The sequence below is a fragment of the Syngnathus typhle genome, linkage group LG4 (genome assembly GCF_033458585.1).
Source record: "Syngnathus typhle isolate RoL2023-S1 ecotype Sweden linkage group LG4, RoL_Styp_1.0, whole genome shotgun sequence".
Taxonomy (NCBI): Eukaryota; Metazoa; Chordata; class Actinopteri; order Syngnathiformes; family Syngnathidae; genus Syngnathus; species Syngnathus typhle.
Window position 1 is genome coordinate 16,618,398 of NC_083741.1, and position 16,187 is coordinate 16,634,584.

General features: G+C 42.7%; 1 protein-coding gene across 2 annotated transcripts; it reads left to right on the forward strand.

Annotated features, from left to right (window-relative positions):
• Positions 1–2,101: 2,101 nt before the first annotated feature.
• On the forward strand, positions 2,102–12,144 carry fam120b (family with sequence similarity 120 member B). Of its 2 annotated transcripts, XM_061276964.1 has the most exons (15): positions 2,102–2,240; positions 2,481–2,600; positions 3,139–3,329; positions 3,431–3,564; positions 3,636–3,758; positions 4,294–4,485; positions 4,564–4,828; positions 4,914–5,097; positions 5,163–5,264; positions 5,585–5,757; positions 6,617–6,709; positions 8,476–8,682; positions 8,968–9,109; positions 11,209–11,455; positions 11,516–12,144. In XM_061276964.1, the coding sequence occupies exons 2-15, from the start codon at positions 2,483–2,485 to the stop codon at positions 11,544–11,546; spliced, it is 2,202 nt and encodes a 733-aa protein (XP_061132948.1). In that variant the 5' UTR covers positions 2,102–2,240; positions 2,481–2,482; the 3' UTR covers positions 11,547–12,144. The 2 variants fall into 2 exon arrangements, with proteins under 2 accessions (XP_061132948.1, XP_061132949.1); XM_061276965.1 differs by lacking the exon at positions 11,516–12,144 and having other exon boundaries at positions 11,132–11,267.
• Positions 12,145–16,187: the final 4,043 nt, after the last annotated feature.

The following is a 16,187-nucleotide window of genomic DNA, read 5'->3' on the forward strand; positions in this document are numbered from 1 at the left end:
AATAGTGTTGCATATTGATATTTGTTTCCTATTTATCGTGAGAAATCATGACAGTTGTTAGTGTCGTCACATGATGACTATCATTAATTCTTGATAATGACATAATTATAATGTAATTAAAGCCAATTTGAGACAATTAGTTATTTCAGAAGTGTAAATCAAACTGTCAGCCCTTTGCATTAATCAGTAGCCAGGAAATAGCTCTCAGTTTAAAAAAAAAAAAACAGTGACTCGTAAAATACACATAATCCCCCTTTATTTTTTTAAGATGCAGAGACCCCCAGAGCTGCCCAACAGGAATGTACCAACACTGTCTGTTTGCCTGAATATACAACAGGATTCTGAGGCTCGTCAAATCACGTGGAAATTTTTGTTTTTGGCGATGACGTTATTTACCTCACTTATAATTAAATGAGTGGGGCTGATTGGATGTAACCAAAGGCCTAATATACAAGTTTGGCGTTTTTGTTTTGGATTGTGTATGACCACACCAAGTGTACATCCATCTGCTTTTAACGATGGTTTACTACTCAATGATTGAATTTACAACCCTCACGAGACACCTTTTCACAGTATAGTCTCGGATACGTTTGATTTGAATCCAAAACAAGCCAAAAACAAACAAAGCCCCCTACATTGGGAACAAATCGCACACTCTCTTGCTCCCTGAGATCCCTGCCCTGCGGCCCCCTGGGGGTCCTTGGCCTTTAGTTTGAGAACTAGTGGCCTCCAGCAGCAGGATTAGCCAGGCCAGCTGCCCAGAGAGACCCCAGGCCTCGGACGCTGACACAAGGCCTGACCCCAGGGTGGCTACTATCAGGGACCCTGAGGGGGATTTTGGACAGCTCTCGGTGTGTATGTATGTGCGTCGTTCATTGAGTTGGACAACTGTTGAGCCAGCGCAGATTTGGGCAGCGGTAGTCTTTGTGTGTGCGTGCTTGTATGGTCAATTCTTTCCGGGGGTTAACTGCTGATCCAGTACAAATGGGAGGTAGGGGGGGGGGCTGTCGTGTGCTCCTGGAACATCTGCCTCTGTTTCTCCTGAGTCAAGCTATGGTCAGGAGTGGAGGGGGAGCACACAGAGGGGGGAGGGAAGGGGAGCTGAGTGGAGGCAATGAAAGAGGAGAAAAGGAAGAGTCTGTCGAAGCTGTAGGAGGAGAATGATGACAAGATCCAATGAGAGCTGGCAGTGCGCTTGCTGTATACACCCCCTTCCACTAGTACTTGTGTTCACCTCACACTCCGTCCATGTGCATCGACTGCTTGTCCACTCACATTATCCAAAACTGAGTCTTGATAGGAAAGGAGATCCGTGGTATCCAATATGGTGGAATTGGGACAAACTGAAAATTTTCATTTGTCGTTTGGTGAAACAGTTCTACTTTCAGCAATGATGACTGAAAAATTAGAACTGAAGATGAGTTGAAACCTGTCCTGATCTCCAGCATCTCTTCTGACCCCCTCATGATCTTTTGTCTTGTATTGTTCTGCACAGTATTTATGTGTCTTGTAGTTTGCGAGTCAAATTCTTAACTAGACAAAAGTGCAACTTCAGCTATGATTGACACACAAATATTTTCACGATATCTCAGCATGGCTGTAACTTTTGAGGGCACACACGGGGGGCAGATTTATAACTGTGCTCCGCCTTCCTTGAAGATCAGTTGACTGTGAGAGGTGGGTTGCCCTCCTCGTCCACTGAGCATCTGGCTGGGGGACGACAGATGCTGACAGCTGGACTGACAGCAAGCATATGCCGCTTTCTTTATTTCTTCCAAGCTCAGACAATAGAATGGAGAGGGCGGGGGGTGTATTGTATGGAAGGTAGACCTAATAGCTTGTGACTTCAGAAAAGAGCCTCTATTCTCCTGGAGAGCAATTAGTCTGCCTCTGATCCCAGCCTGTGGAGTTTATGGGTGGACCAAGGCCACGAGACCACAATGGTCCATTCATATTCATGCAACCTTGAGAAGTTTATACCATTCAAATGTAATCTATTGTATCAGCAGCTATTCTCTTTTATATTAAGTGTGTATGTTTGGATCTGCATGGTGTTTTATCAGTGAATTGGCATCCCAGATTCAGTCAGATCACCCCGTTTCAACAGAGCCAGTGTAGCAGCGTGCGCCAAGCACGTGCGCTTTGTTTTGGAGCGCCGTGACGTCACATGTGCGACGCAGGAAGTGGTAGCGTATCAAAACAAACAGGACGCGCTGCTGGATAATGCGAAATATTCCCAAGTAAGTAGTCTGCAAAATGTGTTTTAAAATAGTAGCGGTGACATCATATCATATGCCTAAGGCAGTTTAAAACTATGAGGACGGCGGCTGTATCTTAACTAATAAAACTTGCTGATGGAAGCCAAGCTAATCCTTAACCTTAAAAAGAGGCGAATGTCAACAAGCATTTCGTTCTGACAATGTCAAGCAAATAGATCCCTTGCTACTAAATGAATGCTTTGGTCTGGTCTCTGTTTGTAGAAATGGGGGTAAAGGGTCTCCAATATTTCATGGAGCGCTGCTGTCCAGAATCCTGCGTGACTGTCAACCTGAGAGAGCTCGCCAGACAACATGTTTCCAAAACAACCAACATCTCTTCCAGTTGAGTGCATCTAAAATTTAAGGCTTGTGTTTATTTGCAGGGTGTTCTTAAAGTGTTCAAGATTGTTCAGCACTTTGTCCAATTGGTAGATTAACAAAACACGCCTAAAGTATTATTCCCGACATTGGTGATATAAAATAACGTTGACATGCTTTGCGGAAGTCACTTCATGAATGAAAACAAAAATGCACATTGCACTCAATTGCATGTTCAATTGCATGTGTCCGAAAGCTGCATCGAAGCTTGCTGCACCACTTGAACTGGGCCTTGCTGAAGGGCACTCTAAGAATAGCCACAAAGCAGACAAGCATCTCGCCAACAACTAGATACGATTTGAAAGTATAGTAAATTCTCATAAGGTAATGACTTTTTACCTAGACAAAATGTCTCATTTGTTTTTTTGTGAAGATTAAGATTATCCTTGAAAAAATAGGAATGTATTCTCCGAACATTACGCCAAAAAAATTCTCTAATAAGTGTGAATTTATTATTGGTAAAATTACAACTTGCATTCATTTCTATTTCCATTTCTTTCAGGTCCCACACTGGTTGTGGATGGCATGGCCTGCCTGCGCCACTGGTACTTGTGCAAAAACTGGGTTTGTGGGGGTCAGTGGAAGGAGTACATGAGCATCCTTCAGAGATGGGTGGAGACGTTCACCTCTGCAGGAATCCATCTTGTCTTCTTCTTCGATGGCATGGTTGAGGAGAAGAAAAGACATGAGTGGGTGCGGAACACAACCTTGCAATGTTGTTACTTATAATCTGTGGTGTCTGCTAGAATATATCCCCGTTCAACGTGGGGTTCAAAACGATTATCTGATTACAGGTGAAGCGGCGACAAAGAGTGAATGGGGAGGTGTCTCAAATATTCCGTTACATTAAATCAAATGGAGTGCAACCAGGCAAAGATCTTTTCAATCTGCCCTCTGGCTTGGCAACATTCACACGTTTTGCCCTCAGGTTTGCAATGTGGGATTATAATGTGATATTATTAATGACATTATTGATTCATTTTTTTTTTTTTGTGGCAGGTCATTAGGTCAGGATGTATTTTGCTCAGTGCAGGAGGCTGACTATGAGATTGCCTGTTATGCCCGTCGACATGGCTGCATGGGCATTTTGGGACAGGACTCAGATCTCATCATATTTGACAGGTTGGTTCACTTGAAGCTGTTATTGGTTAGTCACATTTAATGTCATGTATTCATGACAGAACGCATATTTTAACATGAAATTCTAAACCTTGGTTTCTGATATGTCAAAATGTTCCCACACCTAAGTGTAATGAAAATGTGCTGTCCTTCTTTTAAAAGCAAATACTTTTCCAATGTGAAAAGTGTTTCTTTGTTGTTCAGATAAAAGAAGAGAGGCAGAAAAACCTCAAGACGTTTGGAGAAACGTGTTTAATTCAACGACGTAGAGTCGAATGAATTTGAAAAGAAGCCAGCTTTCAAACCGCCTCATTCCAAACACACACAAATTTCTAGTTACAATAATGAGAAAAACATGACGTGCGACTTAGAAGATTTTGTCCAGCCTTGCACAAATATGCCTTGAGTTTGGCTTTTTTGCATCTTAACTATCTATGGTCACAGATTCATCCTGTGTGTCATTCGAATTGGCTGTAGAAAAATGAAAATATTGATAAGACGCCAGATTTTGAATATATCATTTCTGTTCTTTCTCCAGCGTTCCTTACTTATCAGTGGCAAAACTGCACTTAGGCCGCCTCACCACTGTCCTATATGACCGAGAGACGCTTTGCCGAGCCATTGGACTGAATGTTTCTCAGTTACCGCTACTGGCTTGTCTCCTCGGTAATGACGTGGTGCCGGAGGAGCGTATGCAGACGATCAGGAACGATGCGATGGCAGCATACAGGTGTGAGGCGCATTGTCTGTCTAACCATCATCATAGAAATATGAATATGTAAAACATGTAACATCTACTTTTTCTTAGGAAGCCACATGGCACAGCCCACTGCAGTGCTCCTCAGGGGCAGAAGGTGTTGGCTGTATCCCAGTTTGTCAGCTCTTTGTGGGGCAAGGAGGAGGAAGAGACTCATCTTATCCCTCAGAGTCTGAAACTACCAGCTGCAGACAGAAAGCTCTTGGAAAAAGGAATTTGCTCCTATTTACTGGCCGGGCCGGAAGTTCCTCAGCAGAATTCCCCACCTCTTATTACCGCTACCTTTGAGAAATATGTCAGTCCAGAAATATTAAAGGTACGTTCAGCGCCATATCTATGTTTGTCATCTAGAAACGTTTAGCGGAGTTTCACCCATTTGTTTCTCTTTGGGTCTTCTGCAGGCTTGTCGAGAAAAACATGTATCGGCTGAGGGGTTTATGGTTTACAATGTCCTGTGCGAAGGGGTGATTGAATGTAGTAATAGTCTGGAGGATGAGGAGGATCGCGAACTGTTGCCTCAGGCTGTTGTCTTCAAGTCCTCCAGACAACGCATCTACGGTTTGCTCCTGCTCAACAGGCACGATGGTAAAATAGCACGCACAAGACATTCTCGCTTGTTAAGTGTCTCTCTCAACCTTGCGTGTATTCAGACAGCACTGCGGAACCTCCAGCCATCAGAGAGTGGTTTGTCTATCCAGGCAACCCTTTGAAGGAGCCCGACATGGTCCTCCCCGTGCCGATCTGCACCCCATGTACAGTACCTACAGTCCCTGTGAAAATATTTATGCCCTCAGCTAATACACTCTTTAAAGACCTTGTGGAGTGGTTTCAGGATTTTGTTTCAAAAATACAGTTTGGAAAATAATTAAAAACCTGTCAAACCTTGCTTTATGTAGTAGAACCAAAACACCCACCCCTACAAAAATAATTAGTATTCAAGTGTGAGTTGTTTAATGATTTGTTCAACAGTCAGAGTCAACTTGAATTGTTATTCACATGCAACATGCCACATTCCTTCACTATTACGGAATCCCTAACCAAACCTAAATATTTTATCCATCTGGTTTTGTAGGTGAACGGCCCAATCTGGACTTGCTGTGGTTTGGTTCTGGTCCTGATGTTTCCGGCCTTCGTCTAATGAGCTTTTTGTCAATATTTGACTGCCAGGAGTTTGCCGAGTTGTACGGAGTGGTTGAAGACTTTCTTCTGACTGCTCTTTGCCTGGTCACCTATATTGTCCTCCAGGTAAAAGATTTACACAATTTTAGAGCGGTAATCTCTTAAATTACTTGTCTTTGTTATTTTAAAGTAAGTTGCTTTCACATCTGAATCCACACTTTTACAAAGCAGCAAGTGAAAATATTATATATCTGATCAACATGCTGGATTCATTCTGCTCTTTTGTCAACATGTGATGTGACGTTTAACATTTCTTGTTAATGGCGTGTTCTGTAGTTTTTTTTCCGTCTTGATGGCAGCCTTTATCACCCAGTGTGACCAGTTTAGCTATTGACACGTCAGCAACTGCTCTGATAACCACCCAAGAACTGTGTTCTTTCAATTACCTCACCACATTGTTTTTTTATATTGGCTTTCAAGTGTTAGCTTTTTTTAATGTAGCATGACTATTAGTATTTTTTACAACTTTGCCCTAACATAGATTAAATGGTTGCAAGATAGCGATCCTTTGATTTTTGGCACGACTGTTAGATGTTTGCGCTTGCGACCGTGCAAGAAGTAATTAAATAAAAACTAAAACAAACAGGCAAGCATCACAACAGAAACACAGCTTTGTCTGATAGACGGGCAGACAAGCAAACAACGGGGCCTGTTGTTGTCTGACGTCTGCAGCATTCACATTCGCTCACCACTCGACTGTTTAAATTGCTTCGGGGTTTGTTTGTTTTGAACACGCCACGCACACACACACAAACACACACACTGGCTGCCTCCTTGGCTGCATTCAGGATTGTTGCTTTCCCTGTTGAGGTCAGACCAAACCAACAGACCCAGTCAGAAGTCACGCCGAGATAGGGTCGAATTTGGAAGTCATTTATTATACGCAACCATATAGTCAGCTATCTTCCGACTGTTCTCTTTGTAGGTACCATCTATGTGTTCAGAGGACGTGGATGCTTACCTGAGTCAGGCTGTGTGTCTGAAGCTCAAATCTCTGCAAGAGCTTCAACAGATCAAGGTCAGCAAAGTACTCGCTTATTGCAACTAGCTCAATTCGTGATGCAATGAATGAGAACAATGGCCTCGTATATACTTAGGAGTAAACATGCCTCCAGTCAGGGAAAATGAAAAGAAAAAAAAACCATAAAAGAAAACCCAAATAGGGTTATGAATGGGGATCTTGTCGAGAAAACAAACATCACAATTAGAAGTGGGCTTGTTATGTAAATGGAGTTGTTTTTATTTTTTTCTGTCACTTTAATCATGTCTGTGTCTGTCTGTCTAGACAGTTACCAACAGTGCTTACATTAATGAAGTGCAGTTGCTCACCATAAACCATTTTAAGTGATACCTTTCAAAACTGAGTATGATCTTTGCAAAGACGGAATCTCCAATCGGACTTTTGTAATAAATGACAACTTGTTCAAATGTACCCAATGTAATGGCCGGTGAGTATCGGTAACAAGTTTAATCTTCCACCAGCTTGAAATTGCTGTCATTGGCTTCGCAGCAATATTTCTTGTTGACTTTCTTCAAAAGCTCATGTAACATTTAAAATCTCATAATTTGTCCTCATTTGTTGTATACATAATTATTTAGTTGTTTCAAAAGTCTCCCCAGCTAAATAGCTTAGTGTGTCTTGCCAGCTGTTCCCCAAACTAGTCATTGCCTTGTTGTTGACCCTTTTATTTGCACTGTCTAATTACCGTACTTATTTTGTGTTTTGCCTCTTGGTCTTTTTTTTTTTCCTACGCAGTAATTAGGGTAGTGTCTTATAGTTAATAGGTGATCTCTGGGAGAGGTTGGAGGCGCTTGGAGGGTGTAGGCCTGAAAATGATCAGTATTGATTTACCTGCACCAGCACGCAAAGACAAAAAGAATCGACTCGCATAGGCTCATTGGAGCGGATTTGTGTGTGCTCGTATGTTTGTGTGTCCATTATTATGTCTCTGTTACACATTCTGCTTGGAAATGTTTATTTAGAGAAGTCACTATCATGTGGTGTGTGTTCACATGAATGTAAAATGAGACCGACCATTTGTGTTTGCTTTACGGAAAGAGGTTGTGGGTAGGTTTAGGGATGCCTTGGTTGTGTTGCAGCATTCCTCCCCATGGAGTTGCATGCTTGTGTGCGTGTGTGTCTGTGGGAGAGAGTGTTCTGGCGACACTCACCCGTCTGCCCTGGCTGACGCTCACCACATGGAGCTATTTACATCACGCACATACGCACCTCAATGAACAGCTCATATACATGCTCACACGCACGTTTTTCTGTCCGTTGCCTTCTCATATTCTTTTTACTCTTTCAGTCTTCTTTGCCTTCTTTGTATCCGCTTGTTTGTGCGCTTCAGGCTTTTTGTGCGTCTGTCCAGCGCTTCATTGTTTCCAGTGTGTGAGGCTGTGTTTGACTGGAAGCAGGTGACAGGCAGGCCTGCGGCAGCGTGTGAGTGCTGGTGTGTGCGTGTGCGCGCGTGTGTGTAAATAATCGCCGTTATCAGTGCTATCTGCCAAGGGACAGGTGAGAGTGCGCACACAGTGAACATCTGCCTGCTGTCATTGGCTTTTTGCTTCAATGATTAGTAAAAGATAATGTCGGAACATAGAAAAGTGTTGCAAGCCACATTACTTGGCTGGATTCCTAATGATATCTAATGCAAGATAGTGTGTTTTGCTGCATAAGTAATTTTTCACCTCAAGTAAAGCAAACAAAGCATCGGGCATTTAATTAAAGATGGAATGTGTGTGACCAAGCAGGCTTGATTGCCTTTTTTGTTTGTTTCTCAGCCGCCATTCCTCTGCAGCCGAGCAATCCAACTGGGCTCTCTCTACGTCCGAGGACTGAGCTACATGCTGGGAGCCAACTGTGCCAGCGGCTACCCGCTGACCAACGCCGCCCTCATGCCTTGGCAAAGCTTCGATGGACAGTTGTTCCACTCAAAGTACCTGCTGGCACATAGCGGCACTGAGCAAATGGTGCTGCTGGACAATCATGTGAGTGCCGTTTCATTAGGTACACCCTCCACAGTTTAACATGAGCTGCAATGATGACCCAAGCATTAATTCCAATTACTAAATTCAAATAACAATGTACTGCTCACATCATGATTCAAATGGATCATGATTATAAACACAACAAAAAACATTCAGCCCAAATTTACATCTATATTTAAATGAATTTAATAAGGTTCTTCAGGTGCGTTCAGTTGTGTCCCCTGTGTTTTAGGGAAAATGATGTCACGAGTCAGGCTCATTTGTTATTGTCTGCTCTCCTTCCAGCCATCCAGTCTTGCCTTGTTTCTCCAGCTGAGAGAGAAACACGTAGAAGTTTGCAAGAAGAGAAACAGAGACCTGCAGTCTCAACCGAAAGTTAGCATCCTCGAGGAAAGTCAAAGTTCCTGTTACAGAGACGAGCACACAGGTGACTAAGCGACATATTTTCTCTTCTGTCTTTTTATCGTCCACCAGTTTTCTCTTTCTGAAGCATGTTTGGACTTTTGTGGCTAATACTGATTAAAGGCCTTTCTTTCGTTTGAGAATAGTCTGAACAATGCACAACCATTGCATTTGAATCTGACCATCGATCGGTGGTTGTAGTTCTCTGGTCGTTCTCTGTGAACCACATTACCCAGAGGGCCGTGCTGTAACCATCTCCATGTGTGCTGTGGTCTTGATCACACACACGCGCACACGGCTGCAAGCACATGTGCACGCCCGAATCCAACACTTGCTTTGTCAGTACACTAGTAATGGCATGTTTCTGTTTATAGGCTGAGAGCACTCTATTTTAAGACACACAACAATGATTACAGGCTTCGCTCTCTGTCTCAAACCCCCCATCAAGCCCCACTCGGCCGTCGGCTCCCCTTTACCTCACTTGTTCCCATCCTTTCATCTTCTCTGTCCTTTCTTTACCTCCTTGTTTTTAGCAGCATTTTTACACCTCATCATCTTTTACCTTCTGTATGTATAATTAAAAAAAAACAGTTTTATGAACGACATGGGACTGTTTTAACGCCGCAAAATGATACAAACTGTTATTTTGGCCCCCTGTTTGTTCCTCCCAATTGTTTATGACACTGTATCTCAATGTTGAGTTGGTAGGTTTATCTGTTTTCAACAATAAGCTCAGGAGCCTTTATTCTAATCCTGTCCCAAGTCCCACCCCAAAATGCACTTAATGCCACCCACAACTCAAGTGAAGCTCAAATGAAGCTGTAAGTGGGTAAATAAATGGAAAACTTCCGCAGTTCAAATATAACTGTGACCCGTGTTGAGTTCACAAAAATGATTTGTAGGTGAATTCTTGAGGGCAACGGCAGTGGAGGTTTGTTTGTAATTCTCCTCTTTACAACATTGACGTGATTGGGCTCTTTGGTGCATTTCAAATAACTTCAATTTGTTGTCCAAAAGGTATTATTATGAATGAATAGACTTAAACTCTCCGCCACTTGGTGGTCAGTCATCGGGCACGAGTCAGCAGCAGCCTCGTGAAATATAAACCCGTCGATTTTGTGCAACCCCTGTGACTTTTGGGGAATGCTTTTTTTTTTTTTTTTAAAGCACCAGCGTGTGCCAGATTGGTTTACCCCAAACTGTCTGCTCTTTACTCAAGTCAAGCTCTGTGGGCCTCAGTAGGATGTTTCTGCTTGCACAAGATGGAGGGCTGTGCCCTCGCTATTCCCATCATTACTTCAGATGTGTGTGCGTGAGAGTTGCGCGGGCGCTTTGTGGCGTCGTTGCAGCCCTTGCTTGGCTTGTGTTTGTAATCAGCACCGATATTTAGTCTCCTCAGCAAAAATCTCTCGACATCCCAAATTACTCTTTGACCACAAATCTCTTGTTTATATGCTCTCCTCTTCTTTTGCCTACTAAGGACAAAATGACATCTAAATCGATAAAGTTGTTTTCAGAGTAACTATCACGCATTTTGGGCATATTCACATATTTGGGGTCTCATTTGACAGCCGTTGATAGTACCTTGGAGTCTTTTATCTACAATGTTTCCAAATTGGCCAAATATCAATATCTAGCTTTTACATGTATAGCATGTACAAAATGGAAGGAAAAAAAAAAAAATCAAAATTGTTCCTAAAGTTTCCAACATTCCAAAAGATGATGTCCATTTCTTTGTACATTTCAACTGAGCAACCAGTTTGCTAAATCATAGGTCACTGATTTTTGTCACCGTCCCTCTTCTCATTCATTCTAAATGTGTCCATCCACACCAAACTATTCTCACCAGTTGGAAGCATAGAATTGTGAAGATTAAAGGTCTTCTTCACGCTGCACTTAGCAGAGCGCAGCGCATAGTTGACGAACCCGTCTATTTGCTGCGACAGTGTGGCGACGCCACGTTGTGTCACGCCATGTCAACACGCAAGGTGATTGTTTACCGTTATGGTGCCACCCCTTAAATAAAAATTATTAAAAATCATTTCAGGTGCAGTGTCGCTGCGACCCATCCAATAGGAGAGGGGCTAGCGAAGTGATTCCGAGTTTCTATACTTGTTCCATCAGACGGCGATGACAACTGCAGGGAGAGGAGCGAGACGTCATTCAGAGGATGGAGGAGGGAGAGTGGGCGGCGAAGTGGTGGAAACAGCAGAGCCAAACTACAGGAGAGACCTGCACACGGAGGAAGAGGAGGAGGCCAATATTCCTACTTTCATCCTCCCTCCGTGGATGAAGGCGCTCGGAACATCAGGCCAGAACAGACAAGGAGTCGTCGGCGTCCCAGCAGGGGGCGGTACCAGCTGGCTCCCAGGTAACTTTGCTGGAGGTGTTTTAACGGAAGAATCATCTCATTTGGTATTCTTCCTCTCAGATGGTGTCAGCCTCCTGCTCCTGGAACGTAAGTCAACCCTGACAGAGAGGAGCAGAGGATTAGAGTGCAGGACTTGAAGAGTAAAGAGGGTAGGAAAGAGCTGATGAAAGGAATGACACAATCAAGTTTGTCTGAGCAAACCGATTAGCTGTCAAGAATGTTTGCCTAAAGGATGCTGCATCTGAAAATAGGAGGATTACGCAGAAAGAATTGAGAGATTAAGGACATTGAATTTTGTCATTTTGGAGATGTTTTTTTTTTTTTGAAGAAGAAACATGTCCAGTTGCTGCTGTTCAAACTTGTTGTGACTGAAGACAAAATAGAAAGTGTCAAGAAACAAACCTAGCCCTTTTTAAAAAAAAATTAATTACGATTTTTAAAACAAGCACTGAAAAGAAGATTGGTGTCAATTTCTATATCTAGAATATTATAATCTAGAAATACAGTAACTGTAAAATGTATCCTTGCAGGTGTGTTACAAAAATGGGTTTTGCGCAAATGTGACGCTTTGTTCCGTTTGTCGGCAATGATTGATCGGCGTGCTGCTTTTCCGTGATGGTCGGAACGGAACCTCGTTGTTCTGTACTACAAGAAGGCACACAGAATAAAACCCCGCCATCTGAAGCGTGTAGGATTTAGTTTTGCTTTCACAGGAGAGGTCTGTGGGTGTGGCAGCATAGACTCCTACAAGTGAAGTGGCCATGTTTAGATACTAATCGGAAGAGGCAGGATGTATTCTGTGGTGAAGCAAATGAGAGAAGGCTGACTCAAGAAGAAGGGGGGAAAAGACAACAGAGGAAAGGAAATTTAGGGTCGTCGGAGAGAGGTCAAGTATTAGGTTCGAGGAGTACCGTGGCAGAAAATGCAATGGAGGAACTACTAAGAATAGACAGAGCAACAACAAAACAGGAAGGGATGGTATAAAAGAAGCCAAGTTGGGAGACGGGAGAAAACGGACAGGTTTTCAGTTGATGGTCTGTTGTGTTGTTTCAACCACAGGAAACCCTGTTGGCTTCCTCTTTCTATATGTGTGTTCGTGGGTGTGGTTCCTCCAGCAGCGGGGACACATTGGAATCCTCCGTTCTGGGATCCGACTGTTTTCCCTCTTTCGGTTGCTATTCAATTAGCTGTCTACTATGTCAACATATTCTAAAGCGATTGGAGCCAAGACAACATCTTGAATAAAAAGTGGAATGAGAGGGAATTAAAATACTTCGACCCTAAATGCATTTATGTCACACATATTTAGAGACTGTCACTCAAAATAGAGCAATACAACCTGGTTGCTTTATTGCCATGTCTGTGCTCATATTGGCAAATTGTCTCAGTCATAGATGGATTATTATACAGACACGCACACAATGCTGACACAAGCATCCAAAAATGGGTGGAGAGATTAAGTCACCTAATTTTAAAAGAGGTCTGTAGTTGAATTGATGAGATCTGATCTCTGCTAATACTGTATTGACTATACATATAAGATCAATAAGTTAGCTTGTGATGGATTGTTGAAGGGTGTAACGAACGTTTCTTCTCTTACCTGTGACATTTTTACCCTCCATCATCACTCCCTCCCTCTGTCCTCCCACTCTGTCTTTGAATGAATGCACTTTGACGAGTGGAACATATGCTGCTGGTTGTTCAATACCCTCCCTCTGAGCAGGAGCACATCTATGCGTGCGTGTGTGAGAGCGAGAGATGGAGAGCGAGAGAGAGAGAATGCATGATGTGTGTGTGTGTGTATGTTCATTGAAACGTGCCTCCTGTTGCACATCGGCCATCTGTTCCTTGAATGGACTGATGGAGTTCTGCTGTAACCATGGCGATAGGCCATTCAGTCAAATGGCACCATCAAGCCAGCCCTGGCTGTTTTGTGTGTTTGTGTGTATTTATGTTTATGTTCAGGAATGGAACTGACTGGCGGAGTGGAGGAATTCCCATGTTTTGCTGAAGACGTGTGGTGGGAGTTTGACTAGATTGTTTACCACTAACCCGGGCCACAAACATGATTCTCTGTGAAGAGAGACCATTCAGACATATTTTGTTCATTCAATTGATGATTCTGCCATACTAGAACTTTATTTTTATTTATTTTTTACCACAAATGCCTTAGCAATCTGACACATTTTGAGCTCTTTTGTAAGGCAGAGGGTACATTTTTTAAAATTATTTTTGACAGAATTTGTCGGTGGACTTGCACAGGTTATTCCTATTTTTATTTGTGAGTTATTTTTAACATGTAAAAAAAGTGCAATTTTAACACGATTCTTCTCAATATAACCACTGTAGTTTCTTCTCTTGTCAATTTAAACCCTTAGGAGTAACATTTGTATTAGTACATTTGGTTGAATTCATTTTGCAATCATGTAACACACACACACAAACAGCATCAGTGCAACAGTGAAATGAATATTGAGTTTCAACTCTCTCAAATCACTGGCCTATTCAGCTGCACCCTCAGACCATTCAGCAACCCCACCCGACACACATACACACACCCTGCTCCACCCAGTGGTCCGTGGTCTGCTGGCCATATGTCAGCCCATCGCTAGTGAGACACCTCTCCCGAGACCCTGAGCCCTCTTTTGTGTGCGAGCATGTGTGCGTGCATGCATGCACTAATGTTTTTGCCATCTTTGCTCTCGATCCATCTTGAAACCACTGTCATCTTCCAAGTGTTTGAGTGCAACTGACCGCACCACATCTGCATAGAGCCAATACTTGTCAATACCAAATAGGAGAAACAGTATTTACCATTATTCACATTTAAACCTCCGGGGTCTTGCAGGGTATCAGTAATACAGTATGCCAAACATAAATTGCTCATGATAAGAAGATAAACTTAATTGAGAACAAGAGGAAGACTGACCAGCAAAGTGGAGACAGTGGAGTGTATATATACATGAATGTACCCTCTAAAAAATCAATATAGGGGAGAGATGGAAATGTAGAAATCAATACCCGGGAAAATCATAAAATACCCAAAAGTCAATTATCTGGCCTGGCACCTGGGAGGGCCATGCATATTTCAATGGAGCGCTGCGGGCCCCCGTCTAGATCCACCAGTGATCGACACCTATAGAGAATTTAGACTCTTGTCTAACCTGCATGTTAATTGGAATGCGGCGGGGAAGCAAAAAAAAAAAAATAATAAGAATGGAGAGAACATGCAAACCTCACACGAGAAGGCCGGAACTGCTCATCAAACCCGTCACGAACACATACCAACCACTAAATCACATGGATGTGCTAATGTGTTCTTGATTTAATTGATTTGTCACGCCAAGAGAACGTTCCTGTGTTCCCTTGTGAGGAATATTTGGGACTGATTGGCTCATCTGGTCCTTGGCAGACAGCAAGCGGCCCATTCCATACTGTGGTGTTTTGTTTTCAAGTCCTGTTATGATGTTGGTTTTAGGGTCAACCGAGCTAAATTCTTTCCCTTTTTGTCAGCCTTTCTCACCACTATCTGGCAACACAGACAGGCAGATCACACACAGATTTGTCCCAAAAATGCACTTGGGTCATTATTTTATTGACATGTGATTTGCCGTTGAAAATTGAGTGACTTGAAAATGTTTCCTTTAAAGCCGGTAGTCAGCATATAAAACTTCTTACCTCATCATGAAACTTTGGGGGATATTTTATGGGCCTGTTTTGTAAGCTCTGTTGGAAATAAAATCATCACAATCGCTTCAAATAATTACATGCATTATGACGACAAAGGTTTCAAAACATATCGACAAAAATATTCAGACACCTGACTATAGTATTTGACAATTTTTTTTTTTCTTTTTTTTTTTTGCAGTTTGATAGACAGCCATGAGGCCCTGACCTCATGACATTTTCTAATCCTCATTCCTTCCACACCTTTAATTTCACTTAAGCAGCCACTCCATCTTTGCTTTTTAGGGATGTTATGTCAACGGAGCCGCAGTGCGCACATGCACAAACATTTACCATTTGCCAGTGGCATCCTCACAGATGTCTTTAAGCTCTCACACTGTTGTAATGCTTCAAGGTGTGAAAGTGATCTACATTCTATTCTAGTAAGAGAACACCAATGTGTTGACACGGTGGCCTTCGAAATGGTTTTGACGGCCTCTTTTGTTGAAAAGAAAAAAAGTCATGTATGTAAACAGGAACTTTTCTTACAGTACATATGCAAGTTAGCAAGACAACAGGCTATTCTGACTCATTCATATTTATTGATGTAATCAATTAAATTTTAAATGTGCCTGTGTTCCAACAGATTACTGCGACGGCAACACACATGGATCTTGTTTTCCTGTGGATTCTTCCTTTTAAGCAGGTCATATTTTGCACACACTGAGACACCAGTGCTGCATGTACGCCACCTCTCACGCCATTCCTGTGTTGATGCATGAATCATGAAACTTTGACTCCACGCGTCTCTTTCTTCCGCTCTCTCACTTATGTCTGCGGGCCGGTAACGCTTTAAGGCTGCACAGATGTCTTTGGACCGCTTCTGTCTCTGAAGTGCTCCGTGGGTCACATGCATGAAGATCCAGGTTAACTGACAGACAGATTGGGGAGGTGGCTAAAGAGGGTCATGGTCAAAGGTCGGGATAATCGGGAAATCTCTGAGAAGCTATTTGGATCTTGTCCATGTGAACATCTTAATGTTGTCTGCCGAATGCAGTCCCTCCTT